Source organism: Manihot esculenta, chromosome 1, assembly GCF_001659605.2.
Source record: "Manihot esculenta cultivar AM560-2 chromosome 1, M.esculenta_v8, whole genome shotgun sequence".
In the NCBI taxonomy this organism is placed as follows: Eukaryota; Viridiplantae; Streptophyta; class Magnoliopsida; order Malpighiales; family Euphorbiaceae; genus Manihot; species Manihot esculenta.
The window spans coordinates 35,846,205-35,872,522 of NC_035161.2; the positions used below are offsets into that span (position 1 = coordinate 35,846,205).

At 33.4% G+C, this 26,318-nt stretch overlaps 3 protein-coding genes and 1 pseudogene across 24 annotated transcripts; 3 read left to right on the plus strand and 1 right to left on the minus strand.

Moving 5' to 3' along the window:
- Positions 1 to 2,377: 2,377 nt before the first annotated feature.
- On the minus strand, positions 2,378 to 4,650 carry LOC110629948. 2 transcript variants are annotated; one of them, XM_043959938.1, is made up of 2 exons: positions 4,324 to 4,650; positions 2,378 to 4,191 (listed from the first exon to the last, which is right to left on the minus strand). In XM_043959938.1, exon 2 carries the CDS (start codon positions 3,992 to 3,994, stop codon positions 2,699 to 2,701), a length of 1,296 nt encoding a protein of 431 aa, XP_043815873.1. In that variant the 5' UTR covers positions 3,995 to 4,191; positions 4,324 to 4,650; the 3' UTR covers positions 2,378 to 2,698. The 2 variants fall into 2 exon arrangements, with proteins under 2 accessions (XP_043815873.1, XP_043815870.1); XM_043959935.1 differs by having other exon boundaries at positions 4,320 to 4,648.
- Positions 4,651 to 7,948: 3,298 nt separating this feature from the next.
- On the plus strand, positions 7,949 to 11,867 carry LOC110630012 (pentatricopeptide repeat-containing protein At5g01110). 21 transcript variants are annotated; one of them, XM_021777792.2, is made up of 4 exons: positions 7,949 to 10,405; positions 10,502 to 11,452; positions 11,574 to 11,642; positions 11,726 to 11,867. In XM_021777792.2, exon 1 carries the CDS (start codon positions 8,063 to 8,065, stop codon positions 10,259 to 10,261), a length of 2,199 nt encoding a protein of 732 aa, XP_021633484.1. In that variant the 5' UTR covers positions 7,949 to 8,062; the 3' UTR covers positions 10,262 to 10,405; positions 10,502 to 11,452; positions 11,574 to 11,642; positions 11,726 to 11,867. The 21 variants fall into 21 exon arrangements, with proteins under 21 accessions (XP_021633484.1, XP_043815901.1, XP_043815919.1 ...); XM_043959966.1 differs by having other exon boundaries at positions 10,502 to 10,966; positions 11,369 to 11,452; positions 11,574 to 11,861; XM_043959984.1 differs by lacking the exon at positions 11,574 to 11,642 and having other exon boundaries at positions 10,502 to 10,966; positions 11,369 to 11,452; positions 11,726 to 11,861.
- Positions 11,868 to 20,077: 8,210 nt separating this feature from the next.
- On the plus strand, positions 20,078 to 20,954 carry LOC110630670. The gene has a single exon (XM_021778239.2). It carries the CDS (start codon positions 20,262 to 20,264, stop codon positions 20,883 to 20,885), a length of 624 nt encoding a protein of 207 aa, XP_021633931.1. The 5' UTR covers positions 20,078 to 20,261; the 3' UTR covers positions 20,886 to 20,954.
- A 1,601-nt stretch (positions 20,955 to 22,555) lies between these two features.
- On the plus strand, positions 22,556 to 26,008 carry LOC110630567 (annotated as a pseudogene).
- The last annotated feature ends 310 nt before the right edge of the window (positions 26,009 to 26,318 follow it).

Here is a 26,318-nt window from a genome sequence, read left to right on the forward strand (position 1 = left end):
AACCCCTTCATAAGATAATTTGATAAAAATGCTCATCTTTCTTTCTCATCTTTCGAGTTTTAAGATTGACGTGGTCATTGCGATTTCGGAAACTTATAATAACCAGTAAATCTCTATTGGACACTACTTTGCGAAACAACCGAATCAATAAAATTTTAAAAAAAGTCAATCACATGACTATTTCACATTAACGAAATGTCTCCTCCCACTCATTGTCTATTGACTGAGAAGCAACCATCAAAATGTAAAAAATTACGAAAAAATTCCATACGAGAACTAGGAGTTTTTATTTCTAAAAAAAATAAAATGTACGGTTTGTAACTAGTAATTAAATCCTCAATACATTAACTGTCCAAGAATTATCGAGTTCTCGGCAGTTCCAACACAGGACGGTCATTGCTTTCGGCTATCCTGACATTTGACGGAATGAGCTTCGATAGTCAATTGACGCAGATCGTCTTTCATGGAGAAAAGAAAAGAAAAAATTAAGTTTAAAAAAAGGAAAAAGACGATAGTATTAAGTTACAGAGATTACAAAGGGAAACTTATTTTTTAAAAGTTATAATTCGATATATAATACAAAGAGTAAAATTTTATATAATTTTATAAAAATTTATTTAAATTTCTATTTTAATATCATGGATCATATCAAATGAAAAATAATAAAAAATAATATATTTAAATATGTATTAAACTTGAAGTTATTTAAAATAAAAAATTTATAAAATTGAGTGTCAATTTAAGGAGGCAATAATCTATTTGAAATTATATGATATTAAGTAAATAAAAAAAATATAAAGTTTTAAACGTAAAATTATTATTTTATATATAATTTTTATGAATAAATAACTCGAATCAACTTGCGAATACATTAAAAAATATAAAAATATAAAATAAACAAAATAAAAAGGAATTAATGGTAGTTAAGAGGTGAGTCAAAAATCAGAATTCTGATTTTCTAAGATTTGGTTTGAAGACATGAAATCATTGTATACTTTGAATATGTAATGAAAATGAAAGCCAACCATATACAATAATATTTTGGGAGAGTCCTGAAAAGGATCTCAAGGGTGAGCTTTAAAGCATAAACATATATATATATTTTTTTTGCAAATTTTATTATTTATTCTATATACTTATTGGTTCTCCATTTAAAAAATATATTAAAATATATTTAATATTTTAAAAATTATATTAATTAGTTATTTTATTAATTTTAATAATTAAAAATAATTTAAAATACTCTCATATATAAATTTATTAATTAGTATAATTTTTTTAATATAATAAATCAATTAATAAATTTTTTCAAATTATAAAAATTAAATAATATAACACTTAACAATTAAAATTAATAAAAATATTAATTCATAAATTTTTAAAAATTATATATTTTAATATGTTTTTTGAAAGCCACATCTATTGCCTCACCTTTATGATGTTTCAATGACTCCGACTCCTCTAAAAGCTAAACACCATCATAATTATCTTGGACAGGTATGGAGAGTCGAAAACGATGTCGTATTTTAGCTTGGAGTATATCATAAAAATAATATTTGTTTTTATCACAAATAAATTAAAATTAATTATTATATTCGTATCATTTGCGTAACGCGAGTCTAGTTAAGTAAATTAGGAGAGTCGGTAAGTAACGTATGACTTCCATAAGAAAATTTAAAATAAATTATCTTATAATATATAAAGATAGTTTTTAATTTTATATTCATTTTAAAAATCAACAAAAATAACATATAAAAAGTAATATAAGTAATGCTAGATCTAAAATTTAAATATGAATATATTTTAATAGACTACAACATTTAACTTTAATATTTTTTATGATAATTTAAATATTATTTTTATTTATTAAATATATATTAATATTTGAAAATATTAATAACGTGTCTTAATTTTTTTTAAACAGAGCTAAGGTAATTCTTTGAAACAGACGTGATGCCTTTATGGTTTACATTCCACCTAGTGGACCTCGGATTCCTGCTCACTCAAAACTCTCATGTGAGACTACAACAAATGTTAAACTACTATAAAGAAAATGAAATTGAGTAGAAAAATTGCTCAAATCTGACCCACCATCATTGTAAAAAATAAATAAATAAATAAAATCAGTCGCTTCAATAACAAAATTTGCCATGCTTTTCAACCTTTAGTCATTGCTTCTAAGATTCTTATAATTTCTTTCATCCTCTTCTACGCAAACTTACACTAATATTTTATTTTTTTAAAATTAAAATTCCAATTTGCAGGTTATCATTCTTTGTCAATTAATAACTATATCACTCTGTTTTTCTCAGGTAGTATTAGTGAATATACAACCACAAGCTTAATCAATTTCAACAATTAACTTTGAATTTTCTAATAAATAAAAGTGGAGTTCATATATATAGCCATCATATGAATTTATTTTCTTTTCCTGGAAAATAACACAGGAAAATGTCTGAATGCTAGAATACCCTATGCCACCCAACAAAAACTGGTCTGAAATTGCAACAGAACTACAATCATGTCCTTAAAAAGGTTAATGCCAAATATTACTAGACAAGAACTAATTTCCAGTCACAAATAGCATAGATTGAGCCGAGAGAAACCCACAGTTTCAATAAATTAAACTCCATAACCTGCAACAACAAACCTAGAGAGGACAATAACATATGTATGAAGCAGCAGAAGTTAAGTAAAATTAGAAGAATGCCCTGCTTCCATAGAACACCCTTGATCCATCCTTTTTCTGTTTCTTCTCAAGCTCTAGTTTATTGCTATGGCTTTGAATCAAATCCCCAGTTTCTTCACTTTCAGGCTTGTCAAGATCCATAGGGAGCTTCATCTTGGCTAAAGATTCAGTGAACTGCTGCATACTCCTCATGTACATGTCTACTATCTGTTGCTGCATTGCAGATTGCTCCGCTTCAAGATTTATATTCCCTAATGGAGACGAAAATACTTGACCAAATTTGCCAGAATTTATAGTCCCTTCCTTGTTTTCTTCCTCATCGTCCTTTTCCTCTCTCACTTCACCTCCTTTCTTTGACGTTGGAGTGTCAGGACAAGTGCTCGAGCCGTGATTAGCGTCTGTGGTCACCGAAACGTTGAGGGAGTTGGAAAAATTAGAGCCCAGACGACCCTTTTTGTCAATTGAATCCGACGAGTTTCGATCATCGCTTAGGCTGGTTGTGGTTGAGCTCAAGAAACCTGAATTTTGGATGCTGCCATTGGGAGAAGTGGAACCACCTTGATTTTCCTCGGAGGAATTTATGGCCATTTCATAGTCGATAACAGGAGGAGAAGCACCCAGATGAAGAAATGAGCCAGGCCTGCAACCCAAACCATCAAAATACTCGGATACCATTTGCTGATTCTCAGTAACAGCATTGATATCAGGAAATTCGATCCTTGAGTACTCGACAGGATCAAGGATTACTTCTGATATTTTCCTGTCTAGCAACACAACTTCAGCTGATATGGAAGAATTAGCAGCGGCTGCAGAAGGATTCAAAGGCAAAGATGTGTTCACAGAAAGAGATAACTGTACAGTTCCAGCAGGGGAGTGAAAGAGATCAGTGGATGAGAGGCTATAATCATGAGTCACCTTTCCTTTACCAACAACTTGTGAAATTGGGACCAAAGCAAACCCTAAAAGCTGATCCTCCATGTAGTTCCTAGCTCTACTAAGCATCCAAATCTCACACTTGAGAACTGCATCAAGTTGGGCGACTTTGATCTCCAGTTTTTCATTGAATACTGGGTTCTTGCCACCTCCATTGATAATTCTAGTTGAGTGGGTCTCATCTGGGTTATAAGTAAGAGAGAATTTTGCATAGACATCTTGGTTATCGTAGATGCATATGTTGTGAATATTCCTAGCATGATGAACATAGATTTCAAGAATCCCTGGCTCTTCAGAATCACCATCACCAACACCCATTGTGTTCGAATTTGGGTTATAACGGAACCCAGAAGCTTGATTGAAAGAATCCATTGCTAGGAAAGAGTTTTTTTTTTTTTTTTCTTTTTCCAACAAAAGCTCTTACAGAGTGAGAGAGCAGAACAAAAACAGAGCTGACACAGAACAAACAGGTAAAAAGTGATGCTGTGGAAGATCCAATTCCTACTTGTATTTACCCTTTTGGACAATGATGATACCTTCTAGAAAATTTGAGGGATCAATGCATGAAACTGAAGGAAAATTATTATAAAAAAAAAAAAAACAAAACAAAAACAGAAAGCCTTGGTTAGAAGGAGAGGTAACAGAACAGGACAAAACAGAACAAAACAGAGTTGTTTTAAGGGAGTAGATAGATTACCTACAAAGTGTTGGAGCTTTTCCCTCTAGTTTCTATATCCCTTTTGGCTTGTGGGTTGCTGACACTGCTCCATGAATTCAGGGAAAAAAAGGGTGGACTCCAAAAAAAAAAAAAAAAACTTGAAGTAGAATTTGAGAAGCTTGGTTTGTGCAAGATGAGGAGGTGGGTGAGAGTAGTAGGTGAAAATCAAGAGAGAAGATGTAGAAGAGGAAAGAGGAGGATAGCTATTATGCCCACTTGTTTTTTTAACAAGCTTCTGTTTCTGTGAGGAAGAAGGGATGAGTAGGGGATTGGGAGAGCTTGGCTTTGCTTTGCTTTGCTTGACATTGCATCTTCTTCCACTTAGGTAATTGGAGGACCCACATGGTCCCAACCTCAATTATCATTTTCTCCACCAATCTCCTTCTCATAGATGCTCTCCAAAGCTGTATGACAATAAAATCTCTTTCCATTTCTTTCTTCAAGGATTCATATGGGAAGAATTTACCAATCATCCCCTCTTCTTTTCAACATTCAATGCAATTTGCTCAGTTGCTGCCTTTGGTAAATCAATAATCTAAGAGGACAAGATGTGATTGGTCTAGTCTAGTGTATGCAATGCAAATGCATTATTTCTTTTTTCTTTCTTTTAGGTATAATTCAATGCCTATAATGCTTTCTTTCTTTAGAAAATTTGTATGCCTCATTTTTCTTTGTTTTATAATTTTGGTATTAAGCTATTGAATTTCTAATCTCAAATGTGAATGGAATTGTTCAAATATGAAAAAAATTAAATTTGAGAAGGAAACGTAAAAATTAGATAGAAAGTCAATTGTCATTGCTTACTATTGGGTTTCTAATTTCTATTTTTCAACTCAACCAAATCTAAAGGCTTGGCTTCATGTTTCAAACTTACGATAATTAATGATCTTTATCAAAAATTTATTGGCAATTGTTGACTTATTGTGTATTATATACACCGTCATTTTCCACATCCTTCATTTGAAAAAAACAAAATTATGTATAATGGTTAATATAAAATTATTAAATAATTTAAATTAATTATTTTAAATTATAAAAAAAATAAATTTTAAAATTATTTGAATTAATTTAACCAATATGTTATAATTAATACTAAAACCTTAAATCAGAAAATTATATATGTAATTGATGGATTTGCGGGGAAAAGATTATCCGTGTAGAATGAATGATAAAAATATTTTATATTTTTTTAGAAAGATAAAAATATTTTACACATGGTGTCTTTGGTAATTATTTTATTATTTTATAATTATATTTTATTTTTATTATTATTTTATTTATTTATTTTATAAAAATAAAATTATTTACAACGAAATGATAGGCAGGTTTGAAAATGGTGGTTACGACTTCACTGTAGCATCCCATAAATGAATTTTATGTGAGCAAATATACATTCAACTTTTAATATAATAATCCAATATTAATTAAGAATTTAATAAACTATCATTATTATTATTTTGTTTTAATGTGGAAAATAGTATTTTTTTTTCTAAAATTATTTTAAAATAATAAACTCTAATATTTATAATGGATAATCGCTGAACCATTGGCTGCTCCATAGTCGAGCCATTATAGGAAATTTAAATTTAAAATCTCTAGAAATTATTATGCAAATTGATCCATTAGTACATAATTCAATCCACAATTGAGCAGGTTGGACTAATCGGATAAAAAAAAATTTCAACTTAACCGTATACAAGGCTATATATGATAGCGACAGGTAGAGGTGAGCAGTATTCGATTCAAATTAAAAAAACCAATCGAATCGAATTAATTTAAAAATTCAGTTTGGTTTTTTATTCATTTTGATTTGATTCATTTTGATTTTTAATTTTAAAATTTTTGGTAATTTCGATTTAGTTTTAATAAAAAAATAAAAAAATTGAACCGAACCGATTAGTGATAATAGTATATTATTTTCAATAAATTAGAGAAACAAATCAGGTTAAAATATTTTAATTAAATTTTAAAATACTAAAAATAAAGTGTAAAAATAAAAAATTTATTAAAAATTTAAATCGAATCTAATCAAATCGGTTTGATTCGAATTCTAATCAAAATTAATTCTATTTGATTTTTATAAATATCAAAATTTCGGTTTTTGATTTATTAGATATTTTGAATCGAATCGACCGAATGCTCACCCCTAGTGATAGGTGACACTATAATAGAGTAACGGTTATATGTCACTAAAGAATGAGGAAAAAAAAATAAAAAACACTATATAATAGCAATATGTGACACTTTAGTAGAATAACAATTATATGTTACTAGAGAATAAGAAAAGAATGAATAAAAGAGAAAGAAAGAATAAAAGAGAAATAAGTAAACTATTCAGACTAGACTCACTCACATATTAAAATTGAAAACCTTCCTACTACGGCATACATATTAAAATTGAAAACCTTCCTAATACGGCATAATGAGTAAAACCCTTAATATTTGTTTGGATTTTTAGTTTTATAGTGAAAATAAAGAAAAATTAGAGAGGATAAATAAAGTGGAAAGAAATTAAAATTCTTTTCCATTGTCTGGATACCTTATTACATTAGTGAAGAAATATAATTTCTCCTCTAATTGAATTTACTTAATGAACACAAGTTATGATTTTATTTTTTTATGTAATATTAAGGATATATAAGTAATTTTACCACAAATAGAATGTAATAATACATATTTTCCTCCATTTCTTTCCAATTTAAAGGGAAATGTTTTGGACTAATAAAAAAGAGTAGGAAAATGAAATTTCTCTTTTTTTTTATTCTTTTTCTTCTTTCCCCTCTTTTCTTTCCACTAATTTGTTATCCAAACAAAGCATAAAACTCCAAACTGACACCGCAAAATATGAGAAGCCCAACTCCCAAAGAGACATGGAGAAAAAAGCCCAATCAAGAATAAGACCAGGATAGACATGGTCACAGTTTGAAAAATCGAACCGATTAAAGTTAAAATTAAATTATCAATTAGTTTCAATTTTTGAGCCGGATCAAAATTTCAAACTGACAGGACCGATTAGAAAATTTTCCTGTGAATTAAAACTGAAATCCACCGGTTTCAACCAAAAAATTGATTGAGTTTCAGTTTGATTTTTTCTTTCTAATATAAAATTATGTTACTTAAAATTAATATATAAGTAAGTTAAATTATTAAATAATTAAATTAAAATTTATTTTTAATTTGTAAAAAATATTTTTTTATTTTTAAATATAATATTATTTTATTTTTTTATATTATATATAAAATTATTTTATTTTTTATAATATAAATGAATATATTTTAAATATTCTATTTATTTAATAAAATATATATTCAATAATATTTAAGACTTATATTTATTTTTTATATTTTATTTAAATTTTTACTTTTAAATATTTTTTAAATTAAAATCAGATCATAACTAAAATCATAAAAAATTTAAAACCATAACTGCTTTAAAATTAGATTGGAATAGGATCAAAATCATTAAAAAAACAAAATTGTATTTAAATCAAATCGTTTTCAATTCAATTCAAAAAATAAATCAAACCGCCTGTTCCGAACCTGAACCGGCCCATGGCCGCGTCTAGACCAGGGTAGGGTTGCTTGCCCGTTATCATAGAATCATAGGAAATAGTGAAAAAATATCCCCGTTGCTCGCTCAAAATCTATTATTCGCTGTTCAGAGAAGAGCACTCCGAACCCGTAAACAGACAGAGAAGAAGGGTATTGGGTATCTCACAGAAATGCTCATTCATTTCCTACTTTTCCGGAAACAGTATCACAGAATCTTCAACACGCACAAGAGACTTTACTCTATCATTTATCATGTAAATTGTATCCCACAATCTGGCCTTGAGGCCTCTCAAAATCCACCCCAACAACCAATTTCATCAACACCAGTAACGGATTTGTTCTTGGTGGAGAAAATTCTGTTGAATTTAAAGCAAGGTAATGTAAATTCTTTGCTCAACTATCATTTTCGCTTAAACCCATTGGTGGTTGTTGAGGTATTAAAGCGTTGCCGTGATAATTTGCAACTTGCTCAAAGATTTATTGATCATGTTGTGTTACGTGGTAAGAATGTTAAGCATTCATCCATGTCATTGAGTGCAATGATTCATGTTTTGGTACGTAGTAGAAGATTATCTGATGCACAAGCTTTGGTTCTTAGGATGATTAGGAGAAGTGGGGCTTCGAGGGTTGAGATTGTTGAATCTTTGATATCAGTGAGCAGTACTTGGCAGTTGGATAACTTGGTGTTTGATTTGCTAATTAGGACGTACGTGCAAGCTAGGAAGTTAAGGGAAGGGACTGATGCGTTTACAATTTTGAGTAGTAAAGGGTTTTTGGTGTCTATAAATGCCTGTAATGGCCTTCTTGGAGGACTAGTGAAAGTGGGTTGGATTGATATGGCATGGGAAGTGTATAGAGAAATTGTTAGAAGTGGGATTGCATTGAATGTTTATACACAAAATATTATGGTTAATGCTTTGTGCAAAGATCACAAGATTGATGATGTTAAGACTTTTTTGTTCGATATGGAGCAGAAAGGAATTTTTGCTGATATAGTAACATATAATACTCTCGTCAATGCATATTGTCGTGAAGGACTTCTAGATGAAGCTTTTGAGGTGATGAACTCAATGATAAGTAAGGGTATGAAACCGGGTCTCTTTACATATAATGCTATTATAAATGGTTTATGTAGAAAAGGAAGATATGCTAGGGCAAAGGAAGTTTTCGATGAAATGTTGAGCATAGGGTTGAGTCCTGATACTACCACTTATAACACACTGCTTGTTGAAAGTTGTAGAAAAGACAACCCTTTGGAAGCTGAAAAAATATTTGGTGAAATGTTGCATAGAGGCATTGTTCCTGATTTAGTGAGCTTTAGTTCACTTATTAGGGTGCTTTCAAGAAATGGACATCTTGATCAGGCATTAGTTTACTTTAGAGATATGAAGAAATCTGGCTTGGTTCCTGATAACGTGATTTACACTGTTCTTATAGACGGTTATTGTAGAAATAGAATGATTTCAGAGGCTTTGATGATTCGGGATGAAATGCTTGAGCGGGGTTGCGTTATGGATGTGGTTACATACAACACAATATTAAATGGGTTGTGCAAAGAGAAGATGCTCACAGATGCAAATGCACTGTTTGATGAGATGCTTGAAAGGGGCGTGTACCCTGATTTTTACACTTTTACTACTCTCATTCATGGGCATTGCAAGGATGGAAATATGAATAAAGCTCTAAGCTTATTTGGAACAATGAGGCAAAGGAATATCAAACCAGATATTGTGACTTACAATACTTTAATTGATGGATTTTGCAAGGTAGGTGAAATGGAGAAAGCTAATGAGTTGTGGGGTGATATGATTTCTAGGGAGATATTTCCCAATGACATTTCATATGGCATTTTAATAAATGGATATTGTAATCTGGGCTTTATATCTGAGGCCTTCAGACTGTGGGATGAGATGATTGAGAAAGGGATCAAGCCCACTCTTATCACTTGCAACACTGTTGTAAAGGGCTATTGCCGTTCAGGTGATGCATCTAAAGCAGATGAATTCTTGTGCAAGATGATTTCAAAAGGAGTGCTTCCTGATAGCATCACATATAACACCCTCATTAATGGATTTGTAAAAGAAGGAAATATGGACAAAGCTTTTTTCCTAGTCAATAAGATGGAAAAAGATGGGCTATTGCCGGATGTCATTACATATAATGTAATTCTGAATGGGTTCTGTAAGCAAGGTAAACTGCAGGAGGCCGAACTGATCTTACGGAAAATGATTGAGAAAGGGCTAACTCCTGATAGGTCAACTTACATAACTTTGATAAATGGACACGTCTCCCATGACAACTTGAAGGAGGCATTTCGATTTCATGATGAAATGCTGCAAAGGGGTTTCGTCCCGGATGATAATTTTTAACTTGACTTGGTATGCCATTGTTAATGAAACACATATTCTGTTTCATGTTGAATTGATGCGTTGGAGACTTTTGCCAGATGATGAATCCTAATTGTTTTGCTAATGTACCCTGAAGACCTGTGAAATCCTTTTCACTCATGCCAGGTGTCATATCCTTTTGTTGCATTTTTCATTTATTCTACAATGTAACAACCTGAGTCTTATCATTTACTCGTCAGTTTGTTGATGTGTTGTTAATAGATTTGCTGAAGAAACCGCTGAAAACAAGGCTTGGTAGCATTATCATGTGAAGTTCCTTCTGTTTATCATGTTGAAGGTGAGATAGTTCTATTCCTAGTGACCTTTTCTGTAAAAAATTTATGGTAATCAGAATTTAGATGGTGCAATATTCGTGGTGATACAACCGCTGTTAATTAGCTCACTTGTAAAAGTGATCAAATTGTCATTATATTGTTTAAAATTTGTTTAATTCAATCTGAAGTGAAAAAATAGGCCTGCCTTTTAGTGAGTTAATGAATGCTTATTGTCAAATTGGTTGTTAATCATTCCTTTGTTTAGTGCCTTCTTGAACTCTTGAAAGCATTTTAGCTGGTGGAGTCAAGTATAACAATTTTCCTGATGCATGGGACTACTTGATATCTAGTTGTATTCCGCAGTTTCTGCATGAACTTGCTGGTGATGGTAGCTCCTTCCCCAAAAATGAAGGTGAGAAAAGAAGGTTTATGATTTTGTGAGTTGCTGCCATCAACCGCAATAACTGTAATTGTTTATTGGCAAATTTCTGCACTCTGCTGATATTTATGTGATCTTGGTTCCAAAAAATGAATATGGGAAGATAAAAAGGCGAACTATAAGTAACTAATGTCCTTGTGTAGACCACTAGCCCTTCGTTTTGTTTACATTGATTTTGCTTTGGAAGCTAGTCATGGTTATCAATTCCATTGGCATCAATTATAGATTAGTCTCTTAAGATTTATGGTAGAAAAACAAAGCATTTATATCTTTATCAGTGATGATGCCAAATTCCTAAATCAACTAGGAGTTAAAGGGGCTTGAACTTTATAAACGCAAGCTAATCCCTCTTCCCTTCTCTAATGGACAAAACAGGGAGGCTGATGACAGCAGGGTTTCTCTTCCAAAGGACAAAAGTTTGAAGTTAATGAGAGCGAGCCACAACTTGGTCCAATACAGGTTTGGTTCAATATGAATTAGTAAAAAAGATCAAAGCCTTAAGCCGTTAGCAATGGATGAGTCATATTGTAGGCTCTAGATATTTTCAGAAATGAGATGTCTTTTGTTCTTAAAATTGTAGTGTTGACCCCTTGGGTTTCTTATTGTTTGGGATTCCTCTTTGCCTCAAAATTCTGATGAGCCTTAAATGGTATGGAGTCCACTTGAACCCTGTTTGTTATTCAAATGAAAAAGCTTTTGGTATGTCTTTTTGCTTATTGTGGTATTCTTCAGGAAAATTTAATAAGGCAGAAAGCTTAGTGTGGCTAAAGAAAACCGCCCAATTCTCCCACAGCCAGCCCTTGTACATGAAGGTTAGAAAGAAGAGGTCAAATATTTCCTAATCTTCAACATCGTGGCCTTCATTTTTTAGCATATAATCAAACATAATTTAGCCACATTTTTATGATCTTTATTATTATTTATTTACACATTATTTAGCTTAATTTATGGTTTTTACCTTGTTTTTACAGAAAAGTAAGAAATTGGAAAAATGGAAAAAAAAGTGCAGAAAATGACAGAAAAGTGATTGGGTCAGTGATTTGCCCAAATCACTGCCCAAATCAAGCTGAAGCAGAAACCTGGAGGCAGCAGGCAGAAGTGATTGGGTCAGTGATTTGCCCAAATCACTCGTAGAAACTGGTCAAATCACTCGCAGAGACAGAGACAGAAACTGGACTGAATCCCAGAGAACGATTGGGGCAGATTGGGCGAGTGATTTGCCCAAATCACTCCCAGAAACTGCTCAAATCACCTTGACAGCAGAATTTACAGCAGAGGCGGGAAAAGAGCAGAAAATCTAAATTCAAAGAAAAGAAGTCCAAATCCACTTCAAACACCACAAGATCAGTCCCAAGAGCCACGCCCTTCACTTAGAGAGTTCCATTCTCAATCAAATACAAAATCCAAAGAGGAATCAAAGACTACAAAGAAGACCAAATCAAATTGAGATTCCAAAACCCTAATCAAATTGGAATTGGGATTCTTCAGCTATATAAGGGCAGCATCCAAACCAACATCTCATCATCTCATCTTCAGCAATACTGCAGAAAATTACAGCAGCTTTCTTCTTTTCTTTCTTTTGAGATTTTGTCCACCATGAGTGGCTAAATTCCATTCTTTTCTAGTTGAAGTTGGTGAATTTCAGATTTTGTGATGAATTGGGAGATTTAAAACTTCATTGTTAAACTCTTATTTACTTTCAATATTTATGCAATTTGAGCTTTCCATAATTATTACTTTGCTTTTAGAATCAATAAGGGCTCATTGCTTTTAAATTGCTTAAGTAATATTGTTTGAATGATTTAGGTCCGTAATTGCTTAGGTTGTTCAAATACACATTTAATCAAATTGCATAATCTAAACTTGACCACGCGGTTGGCAAGGATAGAATTGGGTTTCTCTAAGTCTTAATGCAGTCGGCAGTTGTTCGATGCTACAATGCCCCAAGGACGTTCCTTGGCAACTTATTGATTAGGGTTTGATTAGCGAACGTTTTCTAATCAAACTAGAACTAAGGAGGAATTTGGTTGTGAGAAGCGTCTTCCATAACCAAAACCAATTTATTGAAATAAAATAGGAGTCCTAAATAATCAATGATCAATTCTGAACAAACTGAATAGATTCATACTTCAACTAGAATCCTTTTCCCATTGAAATTCTCATCTCTTTAAATTATTGCTTTCTTTTGCTTTTTAATTTTAATCATCAAATCAAAATCCCCCTCTTTTATTTACTTGTTATTTACTTGACCTAGTCATTATTAGGAAAATCATTGGTGTCAATTCTCTGTGGTTCGACCCTATTGCCACTATCTACAAGTTTATTGTTGATTGTTTAATAGGTTTATTTTTGACGGTTTCGACAACCGTTTATCAAAAATTGGTGCCGTTGCCGGGGAATTGATTTAAACTAACGTATTTTCCCTTTATGACCAGGTCTGGCCGTAAAGACACTCTTCTTTACGACCCTGAGATTGAGAAAACTGCCAAGCACTTAAGGAAGCAAGCAAATTTGAGGAACCAAGCCTCAAAAGCATCTTCATCAGCAACACCATCTCACAGAGCTGTTGTTATACCTGCTGATTTTTCTGCACCAGCAAATTCACCTACTTCTGCACCAGCTGAAGCACTTGCTGTCACATCTGCCCCTGCTGCAGAAATTTTTGCACTAGCAGACTCTCCTACAGCCACTACTGCATTTGAACCTAATACCTGATTCCAGGTTATGGCAGAAAATCCAGCAATGGCGCAACAACCTGCTGTCCGTGGGGAAGCAGAACTTCAAGCTGGAAATTTGCTTATCCCTGTCCAAGCACCACAGCCCCAGCCACGGGAAAGAACTCTCGGAGAGCTAGCCGAACCAGCAGGAGGCTAAGCACCCTTATGCATTGAATATCCCCCTTTGACAGCACCATTTGAGTTAAAGACAGGCCTGATACATCTCCTTCCCAAATTTAGAGGCCTAGAAAATGAGGATCCTCACAAGCACTTGAAGGAATTCCACATTGTGTGCTCCTCCATGAGACCTCAAGGTATTACTGAAGAGCATGTCAAGCTTAGAGCCTTCCCTTTTTCCCTTGATGATTATGCCAAGGAATGGCTATTCTACTTACCACCCGAATCCATCACATCATGGGCTGGTATGGTGAGAGCATTCTTGAGAAAATTCTTCCCTACCTCAAAAGCCATAGGCATCCGTCGAGAGATAAGTGGGATAAAGCAAAAGCACTCTGAAGGCTTGTATGAGTACTGGGAGAGGTTCAAAAAGTTGTGCACAAGCTGCCCCCAGCATGATATTTCTGATCAATCTCTCATTGAGTATTTCTATGGAGGTCTGATACCCGCAGAGAGAAAATTTATTGATGCAGCTTGTGGAGGATCGATTGAAAGAAAATCACCTCGAGAGATGAGGGAATTAATTTCCACCATGGCTGCAGCTTCTCAACAATTTGGAGACCAAGAGCCACCATCAAGGAGTGTAAATGAGGTGAGTACATCCATTCTAGCATCCCAAATTTCTGATCTCACCAATGCTGTCCGTAGCCTTGTTGTGGGTCAAACCCAACAAGTCCAGCAGATTCAGCAGCCCAAGTCATGTGGAATATGTGCCAACAACCACCCAACCGATCTATGTCCTTCCCTTCAAGAGGAGGACCAGCAAGTCAATGCTGTTGGAGGTTTCAATGGGCAAAGAAGGTATGATCCCTATGCAAATACTTATAATCCAGGTTGGAGGGACCATCCAAATTTCAGTTATGCAAGGGAAAATCAATATCCAAGCTACCAGCAAAGGAATCAAGCTCAAGCTGCACCTCAGAACCCCAATGCACCTCTTGAAGAGATTGTGAAGAATTTAGCAAATACTGTGCAAAGTCTTGAGAAACAAGTGAGCCAAATGGCCACTTCAATGAGCAAATTTGAGTCTCAAGGGAAGCTACCCTCCCAAACTGAGATAAATCCAAGACAAAATGTTAGTGCCATCACATTGAGGAGTGGAAAAGAGTTGCAAGACAATGGGGTTGAAAAATTGCAAAAACAGGCCATGGAGGAAAATCTGCCAGAAAGTGATCAGAGCAGTGATTTGCTCAAATCACCAAACGATTTGCCCAAATCACCAGATCAGGCAGAACCCAGTCAAGGGCAAAAACAGCAACCAGCAGAGAAATTCAAGGTACCTCCTCCCTTTCCCAAAAGATTTGCAAGATCTCAAAAAGAAAAAGAGGAGAAAGAGATCCTTGAGACACTCCGCAAGGTGGAAATCAATATACCTCTACTTGATGCTATCAAACAAATACCAAGGTATGCTAAATTTCTCAAAGAGTTATGCACCAAATGGAGGAAACTTGCTGAACATGAAAAGGTAAGTATGGGGGAGTGTGTCTCAGCTGTCATTCAAAGGAAACTTCCCACCAAATGCAAGGATAGAGGAATGTTCGCGGTTTCATGCAAAATAGGCAATGTGGGAATAAAGAAGGCCATGTGTGACCTTGGGGCTTCAATCAATGTCATGCCCCTTTCCATTTTTAACTTGTTGAATGCAGGTACACTCAAGGGCACCAGCATTGTGATCCAATTGGCTGACCGATCCGTCGTCCATCCCAAGAGAGTGCTAGAAGATGTGTTGGTACAAGTTAACCAACTAGTCTTCCCAGCAGATTTTTATGTGATTGACATGGAGGAGGATAAGGGCAAAATCACCTCTGACATCCTACTTGGGAGACCATTCTTGAGCACAGCCAGAACAAAAATTGATGTGCATGATGGCACACTAACCATGGAGTTTGAAGGGGAAATTATCAAATTTAATGTTTATGATGCCATGAAATTTTCCAATGATGTTTCTCATGTTTATGGCCTTGATGTTATTGATGATTTAAGTCAAGAAATTTTTGATTATGATCAAGAAAACTTACTTTATGAAGGTCTTTGCAGGAGGGAAGAAGTGGACAGCAACACTGATACAGACCAGATGGAGTACTATTCACAGCTGGTGGCGGGTGATTTGCCCAAATCACCAAACGATATGCCCAAATCACTGGGGCAGACAGGCACAACAGAGAGTGATTTGCCCAGATCACCAGATAATCTGCCCAAATCACAGCCCAAATTAGACAGCAAACAGCAGAAATCAGAACAGGCAGCAGATACACCAGATCTGAAACCCTTGCCCAGCCATCTCAAATATGCCTTTTTAGGGGCTGAAAATACACTTCCAGTAATTATTTCTAACCAGCCCAGCCAAGAAGAAGAGGAAAAGCTCCTTGATGTGTTGAGGAAGCACAAGAAAGCAATTGGGTGGACCTTGGAGGACATAAAAGGCATCTCAAGACCATTCGGTGGAGGCTCAAGACAGGATGCAGCACATGGAAAGCATGTTGCAGCTGCTGGTTCAACACTTTCTGCCCACAGACCATGACAGCCAGTGATTTGGCCGGGTGATTTGCCCAAATCACCTGCTCAAATCACCCACATCCCAGGCAGTCCCTTTCCTTCTCCTTATTAATTTTTTCATATTTATGTTTAAACATTGAGGACAATGTTTGGGATAGGTGTGGGGGTATTTACTGTTAGGTTTAGGTTATATTTTTTTCCGTTTACATTATCTTTTTGCTTTCTTTTTATTTCTTTTTGCATCTTTTTGCCCCATAAACACACACCAAAATTTTTTCACACATTTTTTCACTTTTTGCACACACACACACAGAATTTTGACTTAGCTTTTGCTCTACTCAGCATAGATAACAAGGTTAAAAGAGCTTCCTATCTCATGACCCCATTGATTTTCCACCCCTTTAAGCCTAAATTGAATCAATTATAGTGTGCTACCTTCACTTTGGAAGTTCTTTTCTTGAATTGAATCTCTAAATTTGCATTGGTCAAGGGAAATAAAAATATAAATACATGCAAATAAAAAGTTAGTGTAACTCCCTATGAGATGATTTGCCCAAACTGTCATGAAAAGAAAAAAGAAAAAAGAAAAAAAAAAACCAGCACAAAGCACAAATTATAAACCTGTTCCAATGGCCAAATAAGCTATGAACAGAGCTAGTAGCCACTTGAACAAGTGACTGACTGAGTAACCGGGGGTGGGTATCACCAATATGCACCTTCGCGTAAAAATGTTAGTGACTTTTTCAGGCAAGAATAAAAAGTGTTGCTGAATAAAATAAAATAAAACACTCAAAGAAGGGCAAGTCACTCTTAGAGGTTGCATTGAGCTCATATAAAGAGAATAAGCATGATTAAATCAAAAACCTTTTTCTTGACCATAGTAGGTGAGAGGAAACAAGGAAAAGAAGAAACAATCTTGGTGCATGTACTCTATACTGTGATACTTCAATTTAGGAGTCTAGGGGGGCTGATTAAGTGCTTAGGCTCAAAAGAAAAAGGGGCTTGATTGACTAAGTTATTTGTTGCTTGAAGACAAGCAAAAAGCTAGGTGTGGGGGTATTTGATCAAACATAATTTAGCCACATTTTTATGATCTTTATTATTGTTTATTTACACATTATTTAGCTTAATTTATGGTTTTTACCTTATTTTTACAGAAAAGGAAGAAATTGGAAAAATGGAAAAAAAAAGTGCAGAAAATGACAGAAAAGTGATTGGGTCAGTGATTTGCCCAAATCACTGCCCAAATCAAGCTGAAGCAGAAACCTTGAGGCAACAGGCATAAGTGATTGGGTCAGTGATTTGCCCAAATCACTCGTAGAAACTGGTCAAATCACTCGTAGAAACTGGTCAAATCACTCGCAGAGACAGAGACAAAAACTGGACTGAATCCCAGAGAACGATTGGGGCAGATTGGGCGAGTGATTTGCCCAAATCACTCGCAGAAATTGCCCAAATCACCTTGACAACAGAATTTACAGCAGAGGCGGGAAAAGAGCAGAAAATCTAAATTCAAAGAAAAGAAGTCCAAATCCACTTCAAACACCACAAGATCAGTCCCAAGAGCCACGCCCTTCACTTAGAGAGTTCCATTCTCAATCAAATACAAAATCCAAAGAGGAATCAAAGACTACAAAGAAGACCAAATCAAATTGAGATTCCAAAACCCTAATCAAATTGGAATTGAGATTCTCCAGCTATATAAGGGCAGCATCCAAACCAACATCTCATCATCTCATCTTCAGCAATACTGCAGAAAATTACAGCAGCTTTCTTCCTTTCTTTTCTTTTCTTTCTTTTGAGATTTTGTCCACCATGAGTGGCTAAATTCCATTCTTTTCTAGTTGAAGTTGGTGAATTTCAGATTTTGTGATGAATTGGGAGATTTAAAACTTCATTGTTAAACTCTTATTTACTTTCAATATTTATGCAATTTGAGCTTTCCATAATTATTACTTTGCTTTTAGAATCAATAAGGGCTCATTGCTTTTAAATTGCTTAAGTAATATTGTTTGAATGATTTAGGTCCGTAATTGCTTAGGTTGTTCAAATACACATTTAATCAAATTGCATAATCTAAACTTGACCACGCGGTTGGCAAGGATAGAATTGGGTTTCTCTAAGTCTTAATGCAGTCGGCAGTTGTTCGATGCTACAATGCCCCAAGGACGTTCCTTGGCAACTTATTGATTAGGGTTTGATTAGCGAACGTTTTCTAATCAAACTAGAACTAAGGAGGAATTTGGTTGTGAGAAGCGTCTTCCATAACCAAAACCAATTTATTGAAATAAAATGGGAGTCCTAAATAATCAATGATCAATTCTGAACAAACTGAATAAATTCATACTTCAACTAGAATCCTTTTTCCATTGAAATTCTCATCTCTTTAAATTATTGTTTTCTTTTGCTATTTAATTTTAATCATCAAATCAAAACCCCCCTCTTTTATTTACTTGTTATTTACTTGACCTAATCATTATTAAGAAAATCATTGGTGTCAATTTTCTGTGGTTCGACCCTATTGCCACTATCTACAAGTTTATTATTGATTGTTTAATAGGTTTATTTTTGACGGTTTCGACAACCGTTTATCATGTGAAGACTTCATTACAGCATTGATGACTAGATTGAGGAAGCATTGTTAAGCGGAGAAATGGAGGGCCAGATACTCAGATTCAACAAAATTCAACGACTCAACCACTAGCAGATGATGCGGCGGAGGCTGGCTGGTGATTGGCGAAGATCAGCAGAAAGTAGAAACAGAGCAACTAAAGATGTGAGGGAGGGAGTTGGAAAGCGGTAATTTTGATAAATTTTAACCGTAATTATGACTTTTTCAGTTAAAATGTTGGCTTTTCAAATAGAGAGATTAAATTATTATGTAATTATTTTAATATATTTAAAAATTATAAGACTAAATTACCATTATTTTAATATATTGCATTTGACGACTAAGACATCAACGGAATCTAAAAGAATTAAAATTAAAATAAAAAATATCTAATGAATAAAATAAAATATATCAATAAGTTGGTATTATTTATTTAATTAGAAAGCATAGGCATAGGCATTATGTTGAGATACGCCTGCATAATCGCTGCTTGCTGTGACTAATTCAATAATAATAAAGTAAAATCAAAATCAAGTGAATTTTTTTGATGCATGTCAAATTTTAATGAGTGAAAATGTAATAAGAAATTTAGTGATCATGAATGAAACCAAACCCATTTAATTTATTGTATTAAATGAATGTTTATGTAATTAGAGAATTGATGTGGCTATCATTAATGAATCCCTAGATTTACTTTATTTCAAATACTATATTAATCATTCTGCCAAACCCCATAACTCAAAATAAAGGATTTATTTAAAAGGATAATTATTAGTAAATATTACTAAATTCATATCGAAAAATAACTGAAGAATAATTATTTTCTTTACAGTTTTTTATTATTTTAAAATGAGAAATTAGTTATTTTTTTAGAGAATATTTCAATAAATTATTACAAATACATTTTAATTGTGACATTAGACTTATTGAAGTCATCTTAGATCATGCAATGTATTGAATTTAATCTCAATTATTTTTTTTTCAATTAAAGTGTTATGTATCAAAAAATTGACGTTAAAGTTGTAATAATGTATATAAGGTCGACTCACGGAAGTTTTAAGAAGATACAATGAAAGATAGAGATGTTCAAAGCCGGCATGGCTGACCACCGACCCATCAGAAAACCTAAAAATAAACAAAATAATAACAAGACTTTCTCCAAGTCAATCCCTTGTTTGTTTCTATATATATATTTTAACCCTCCTTTCTTTTTTTTCTCTCAATCCAAACACATTTCGATTCTCATCTCTCTCTTTCTTTCTGAGAAATGGGGAATGCTCTATCTCCATGTTTCCATTCATCAAGGGTTTCATCAGTGACGCTAATCTTCTGTGAAGGAACCACAAGAATTCTTACAGGGAAACACATAGCAGGAGAGATCATGTTCGAGAATCAAGACAAGATTGTTTGCCATGCAGATTCTTTCTTCATTGGTCACCCTCTCCCATCCCTAGCCTTTGATGATGAGCTCATACCAGGCCAAACCTACTTCGTCCTCCCAATAGATCGCATCTCTTGCACCCATGTCTTATCAGCTGCTTCTCTCGCTGCCTTAACCCGCAACTCCTCATCAAGCCCTAGACCTGCACCAATCAGTTTTGGCGCTTGTGATCCTTTTCAATATGTAAGGGCTGCAAATGGCAGGATTCTGGTAAAGGTGGCGCCTGAATTCATAATAAGTCTTTTAAAAACAAGTAAAGAAGAAGAAGAAAATGACAGCAGCTTCCTCTGTAGCACCCCAGAGCTGAAGAAGCACTATCAACAGCTTGTTGGGTCTAGAGAACAAACATGGTCTCCTAAGCTTGAGACAATCTCAGAGTACAAAATTAAGTATCCTCCTCGCAGACTTTTAGGGTTAGAGTGGAAATTAAAACAAGAGAATGATGCATAATCTAGTGTAATAGATCATATGTAGTTTTACTCTTTTTTTTTTTTTTTTTTTTTTTATAAGAATTTTAGTTTAGGCTTCTTTAATGGATCAGTTTGTACAAAGTTTGATCTTATATTAGAGTTGTTGTAAAAAAATTACTTATGTAAAATGACTAAATTCTTTAAGTTTTTTAATTCTACAAATAAATTTTTTATTAAAATTATCTACAAATAACTTTACTGTAGCATCCCATAAATGAATTTTATGTGAACAAATATACATTAAACTTTTAATATAACAATCCAATATTAATTAAGAATTTAATAAACTACAATTATTTTCTATTTGTTTTAATGTGGAAAATAGTTTTTTTTTTCTAAAATTATCTTAAAATAATAAATTTGTATGAACTGTCAAAAAAAATTACTTTGATAATAGTATAAACCCTAATAACTGTTTTTTAAGCTGCTGACAATGAGTAAAAACCTTAACCCTTTGTTTGGATTTTTTCAGTTGTGTAATGGAAATAAAAAAAAAAAAAATTAAAGTTCTTTTCTATTGTTTGGATACCTTATTACATTAGTGAAGAAAAAAATATCTCCTCTAATTGAATTTGCTTGATGAACACAAGTTATGAATTTTTTTTTTTTTTTTTTTTTATGTAATATCAAAGATATATAAGTAATTTTACCACAAATAGAATGTAATAATACCTATTTCTCTCCATTTCTTTTCAATTTAAAGGGAAATATTTTAGACTAATAAAAAAGAGAGGGGAAATGAAATTTCTCCTTTTTTTTCTCTTTTTCTTCTTTCCCCTCTTTTCTTTCCTCTAATTTAGTATAAATTCAATTTCATTTCTTTTACTTTCTCCTCATTTACCTCCATCCAAACAAAGCATAAAACTCCAAACTGACACCGCAAAATATAAGAAGCCCAACTCCCAAAGAGACATGGAGAAAAAAGCCCAATCATGAATAAGACCAGGATGGACATAGTCACTGTCTAACAAATCGAACCTATCAAATTTGGAAATAGATCAATTAATTGGTTTTAATTTTTGAACCGGATTAAAATTTTAAATTAAAAGGACCGGTTATGATTTTTTCTGTGAATTAAAATTGAAATCCACTGATTTCAAATAACAATTCGATTTAGTTTTGATTCTATTTTTTTTTTCTAAAATAAATCATTTGATAAAATTATATCACTTAAAATTAATATATAAATAAGTTAAATTATTAAATAATTAAATTAAATTTATTTTTAATTTATAAAAAATATTTTTTACATTTAAATATAATATTATTTTATTATTCTATATTATATGTAAAATTATTTTATTTTTTATGATGTAAGTAGATATATTTTAAATATTTTACTTATTTAATAAAATATACATTTAATAATATTTAAGATTTATATTTATTTTTTATATTTTATTTAAATTTTTTACTTTAAATATTTTTAAATTAAAATCGGATTATAATTAAAACCATAAAAAATAGAACCGCAGCTCCTGTAAAATTAGATTGAAATCGGACTAAAATCATTGAAAAATTAAAATCATATTTAAATCAAATTGATTTCAATTCGATTTAAAAAGTAAATCAAACCACCAAGTCCGAACCGGAACCGGACCGGCCCCTGGCCACGTCTAGGCCAGGGTAGGGTTACTTGCCCGTTATCATTGAATCATAGGAAATAGTGAAAAAAACGTCCCGGTTGCTCGCTCAAAATCTATTAGTCGCTGTTCAGAGAAGAGCACTCTGAACCCGTAAACAGAGAGAAGAAGGGAATTGGGTATTTCACAGAAATGCTCATTCATTGCCTACTTTTCCAGAAACAGTATCACAGAATCTTCAACACGCACAAGAGACTTTACTCTATCATTTCTCATGTAAATTGTACCCCACAATCTGGCCTTGAGGCCTCTCAAAATCCACCCCAACAACCAATTTCATCAACACCAGTAACGGATTTGTTCTTGGTGGAGAAACTTCTGTTCAATTTAAAGCAAGGTAATGTAAATTCCTTGCTCAACTATCACATTTGTTTAAACCCATTGGTGGTTGTTGAGGTATTAAAGCGTTGCCGTGACAATTTGCAACTTGCTCAAAGATTTATTGATCGCGGTGTGTTACGTGGTAAGAATATTAAGCATTCATCCATGTCATTGAGTGCAATGATTCATGTTTTGGTACGTAGTAGAAGATCATCTGATGCACAAGCTTTGATTCTTAGGATGATTAGGAGAAGTGGGGCTTCGAGGGTTGAGATTGTTGAATCCTTGATATCAGTGAGTACTACTTGGCAATTGGATAACTTGGTGTTTGATTTGCTAATTAGGACTTATGTGCAAGCTAGGAAGTTAAGGGAAGGGACCGATGCGTTTACAATTTTGAGTAGTAAAGGGTTTTTGGTGTCTATAAATGCCTGTAATGGCCTTATTGTAGGACTAGTGAAAGTGGGTTGGATTGATTTGGCATGGGAAGTGTATAGAGAAATTGTTAGAAGTGGGATTGAATTCAGTGTTTATACACAAAATATTATGGTTAATGCTTTGTGCAAAGATCACAAGATTGATGATGTTAAGACTTTTGTGTTCGATATGGAGCAGAAAGGAATTTTTGCTGATATTGTAACATATAATACTCTCGTCAATGCGTATTGTCCTCAAGGACTTCCTTTGGAAGCTGAAAAAATATTTGGTGAAATGTTGCATAGAGACATTTTTCCTGATTTAATGAGCTTTAGTTCACTTATTAGGGTGCTTTCAAAAAATGGACATCTTGATCAGGCATTAGTTTACTTTAGAGATATGAGGAAATCTGGCTTGCTTCCTGATAACGTGATTTACAATGTTCTTATAGACGGTAATTGTAGAAATAGAATGATATCAGAGGCTTTGATGATTTGGGATGAAATAATTGAGCGGGGTTGCGTTATGGATGTGGTTACATACAACACAATATTAAATGGGTTGTGCAAAGAGAAGATGCTCACGTATGCAAATGCACTGTTTGATGAGATGCTTGAAAGGGGTGTGCCCTGATTTTTACACTTTTACCACTCTCATTCATGGACATTGCAAAGATGGAAATATGAATAAAGCTCTAAGCTTATTTGGAACAATGAGGCAAAGGAATATCAAACCAGATATTGCGACATACTATACTTTAATTGATGGATTTTGCAAGGTAGGTGAAATGGAGGAAGCTAATGAGTTGTTGGGTGATATGCTTTCTAGGAAGATATTTCCCCTTGACATTTCATATGGCATTTTAATAAATGGATATTGTAATCTGGGTTTTATATCTGAGGCCTTCAGACTGTGGGATGAGATGATTGAGAAAGGGATCGAGCCTACTCTTATCACTTGCAACACAAGGGCTATTGCCGATCAGGTGATGCATCTAAAGCAAATGAATTCTTGTGCAAGATGATTTTAAAAGGAGTGCTTCCTGATAGCATCACATATAACACCCTCATTACTGGATTTTTTAAAGAAGAAAATATGGACAAAGCTTTTTTCCTAGTCAATAAGATGGAAAAAGATGGGCTATTGCCGGATGTCATTACATATAATGTAATTCTGAATGGGTTCTGTAAGCAAGGTAAACTGCAGGAGGCTGAACTGATCTTACAGAAAATGATTGAGAAAGGGCTAACTCCTGATAGATCCACTTACGTAGCTTTGATAAATGGACACGTCTCCCATGACAACTTGAAGGAGGCATTTCGATTTCATGATGAAATGCTGCCAAGGGGTTTCGTCCCAGATGATAATTTTTAACTTGACTTGGTATGCCATTGTTAATGAAAACACATATTCTGTTTCATGTTGAATTGATGCATTGGAGACTTTTGCCAGATGATGAATCCTAATTGTTTTGCGAATGTAGCCTAAAGACCTGTGAAATCCTTTTCACTCATGCCAGGTGTCATATCCTTCTGTTGCATTTTTCATTTATTCTACAATGTAACAACCTGAGTCTTATCATTTACTCTTCACTCTGTTGATGTGTTGTTCATAGATTTCTGAAGAAACCACTGAAAACAAGGCTTGGTTGCATTATCATGTGAAGTTCCTTCTGTTTATCATGTTGAAGGTGAGATAGTTCTATTCCTAATGACCTTTTCTCTGAAAAATTTATGGTAATCAGAATTTAGATGACGCAATATTCATGGTGATACAACCGCTGTTAATTAGCTCACTTGTAAAAGTGATCAAATTGTCATTATATTGTTCAAAATTTGTTTAATTCAATCTGAAGTGAAAAAATAGGCCTGCCTTTTAGTGAGTTAATGAATACATAGTGTCAAATTGGTTGTTAATCATTCCTTTGTTTAGTGCCTTCTTGAACTCTTCAAAGCATTTTAGCTGGTGGAGTCGGGTATAACAATTTTCCTGATGCATGGGACCACTTGATATATAGTTGTATTGCGCACTTTCTGCATCAACTTGCTGGTGATGGTAGCTCCCTCAAAAATGAAGGTGAGAAAAGAAGGTTTTATGATTTTGTGAGTTGCTGCTATCAACGGCGATATCTATAATTGTTTATTGGCTAATTTCTGCACTTTGCTGATATTTATGTGATCTTGGTTCCAAAAAATGAATAGGGGAAAGAAAAAAGGCGGAGTACAAATAACTAATGTCCTTGTGTTGACCTCTAGCCCTTCGTTTTGTTTACATTGTTTTTGCTTTGGAAGCTAGTCATGGTTGTCAATTCCATTGGCATCAATTACAGATTAGTCTCTTAAGATTTATGGTAGAACAATAAAGCATTTATATCTTTATCAGTGATGATGCTATATTCCTAAATCAACTAGGAGTCAAAGAGGCTTGACCTTTATAAACCCAAGCTAATCCCTCTTCGCTTTTCTAATGGACAAAACAGGGAGGCTGATGACAGCCGGGGTTCTCTTCCAAAGGACAAAAGCTTGAAGTTAATGAGAGCGAGCCACAACTTGGTCCAATACAGGTTTGGTTCGATATCAATTAGTAAAATAGATCAAAGCCTTAAGCCGTTAAGCAATGGATGAGTCATATTGCAGGCTCTAGATATTTTCAGAAATGAGATGTCTTTTGTTCTTATAATTGTAGTGTTGACCCCTTGGGTTTCTTATTGTTTGGGACAAAAACTAATTATTTCTCACATTTAAATTATAATAAAAAAATTGAAATTTCTGAACAATTATTGTATGTAGGAACTATTGAAATAAAATAATAATAATAATAAACCAACATAAAAAATATCCTTATAATTTTCCTTGCCGCTTAGATGACTAATAAAAATATTGTCTTTTAGAGAAAAAAATCACAAAAAAATCTAAAATTATTAGCAATTATATAAAAAATTGGTGAAAGTTAGAATAAAATTATTATTAAAAGATATAGTATAATTTGGTAAAATAAAGAGAAATGAAGGCAGCTAATAAATTGAAAAGTGA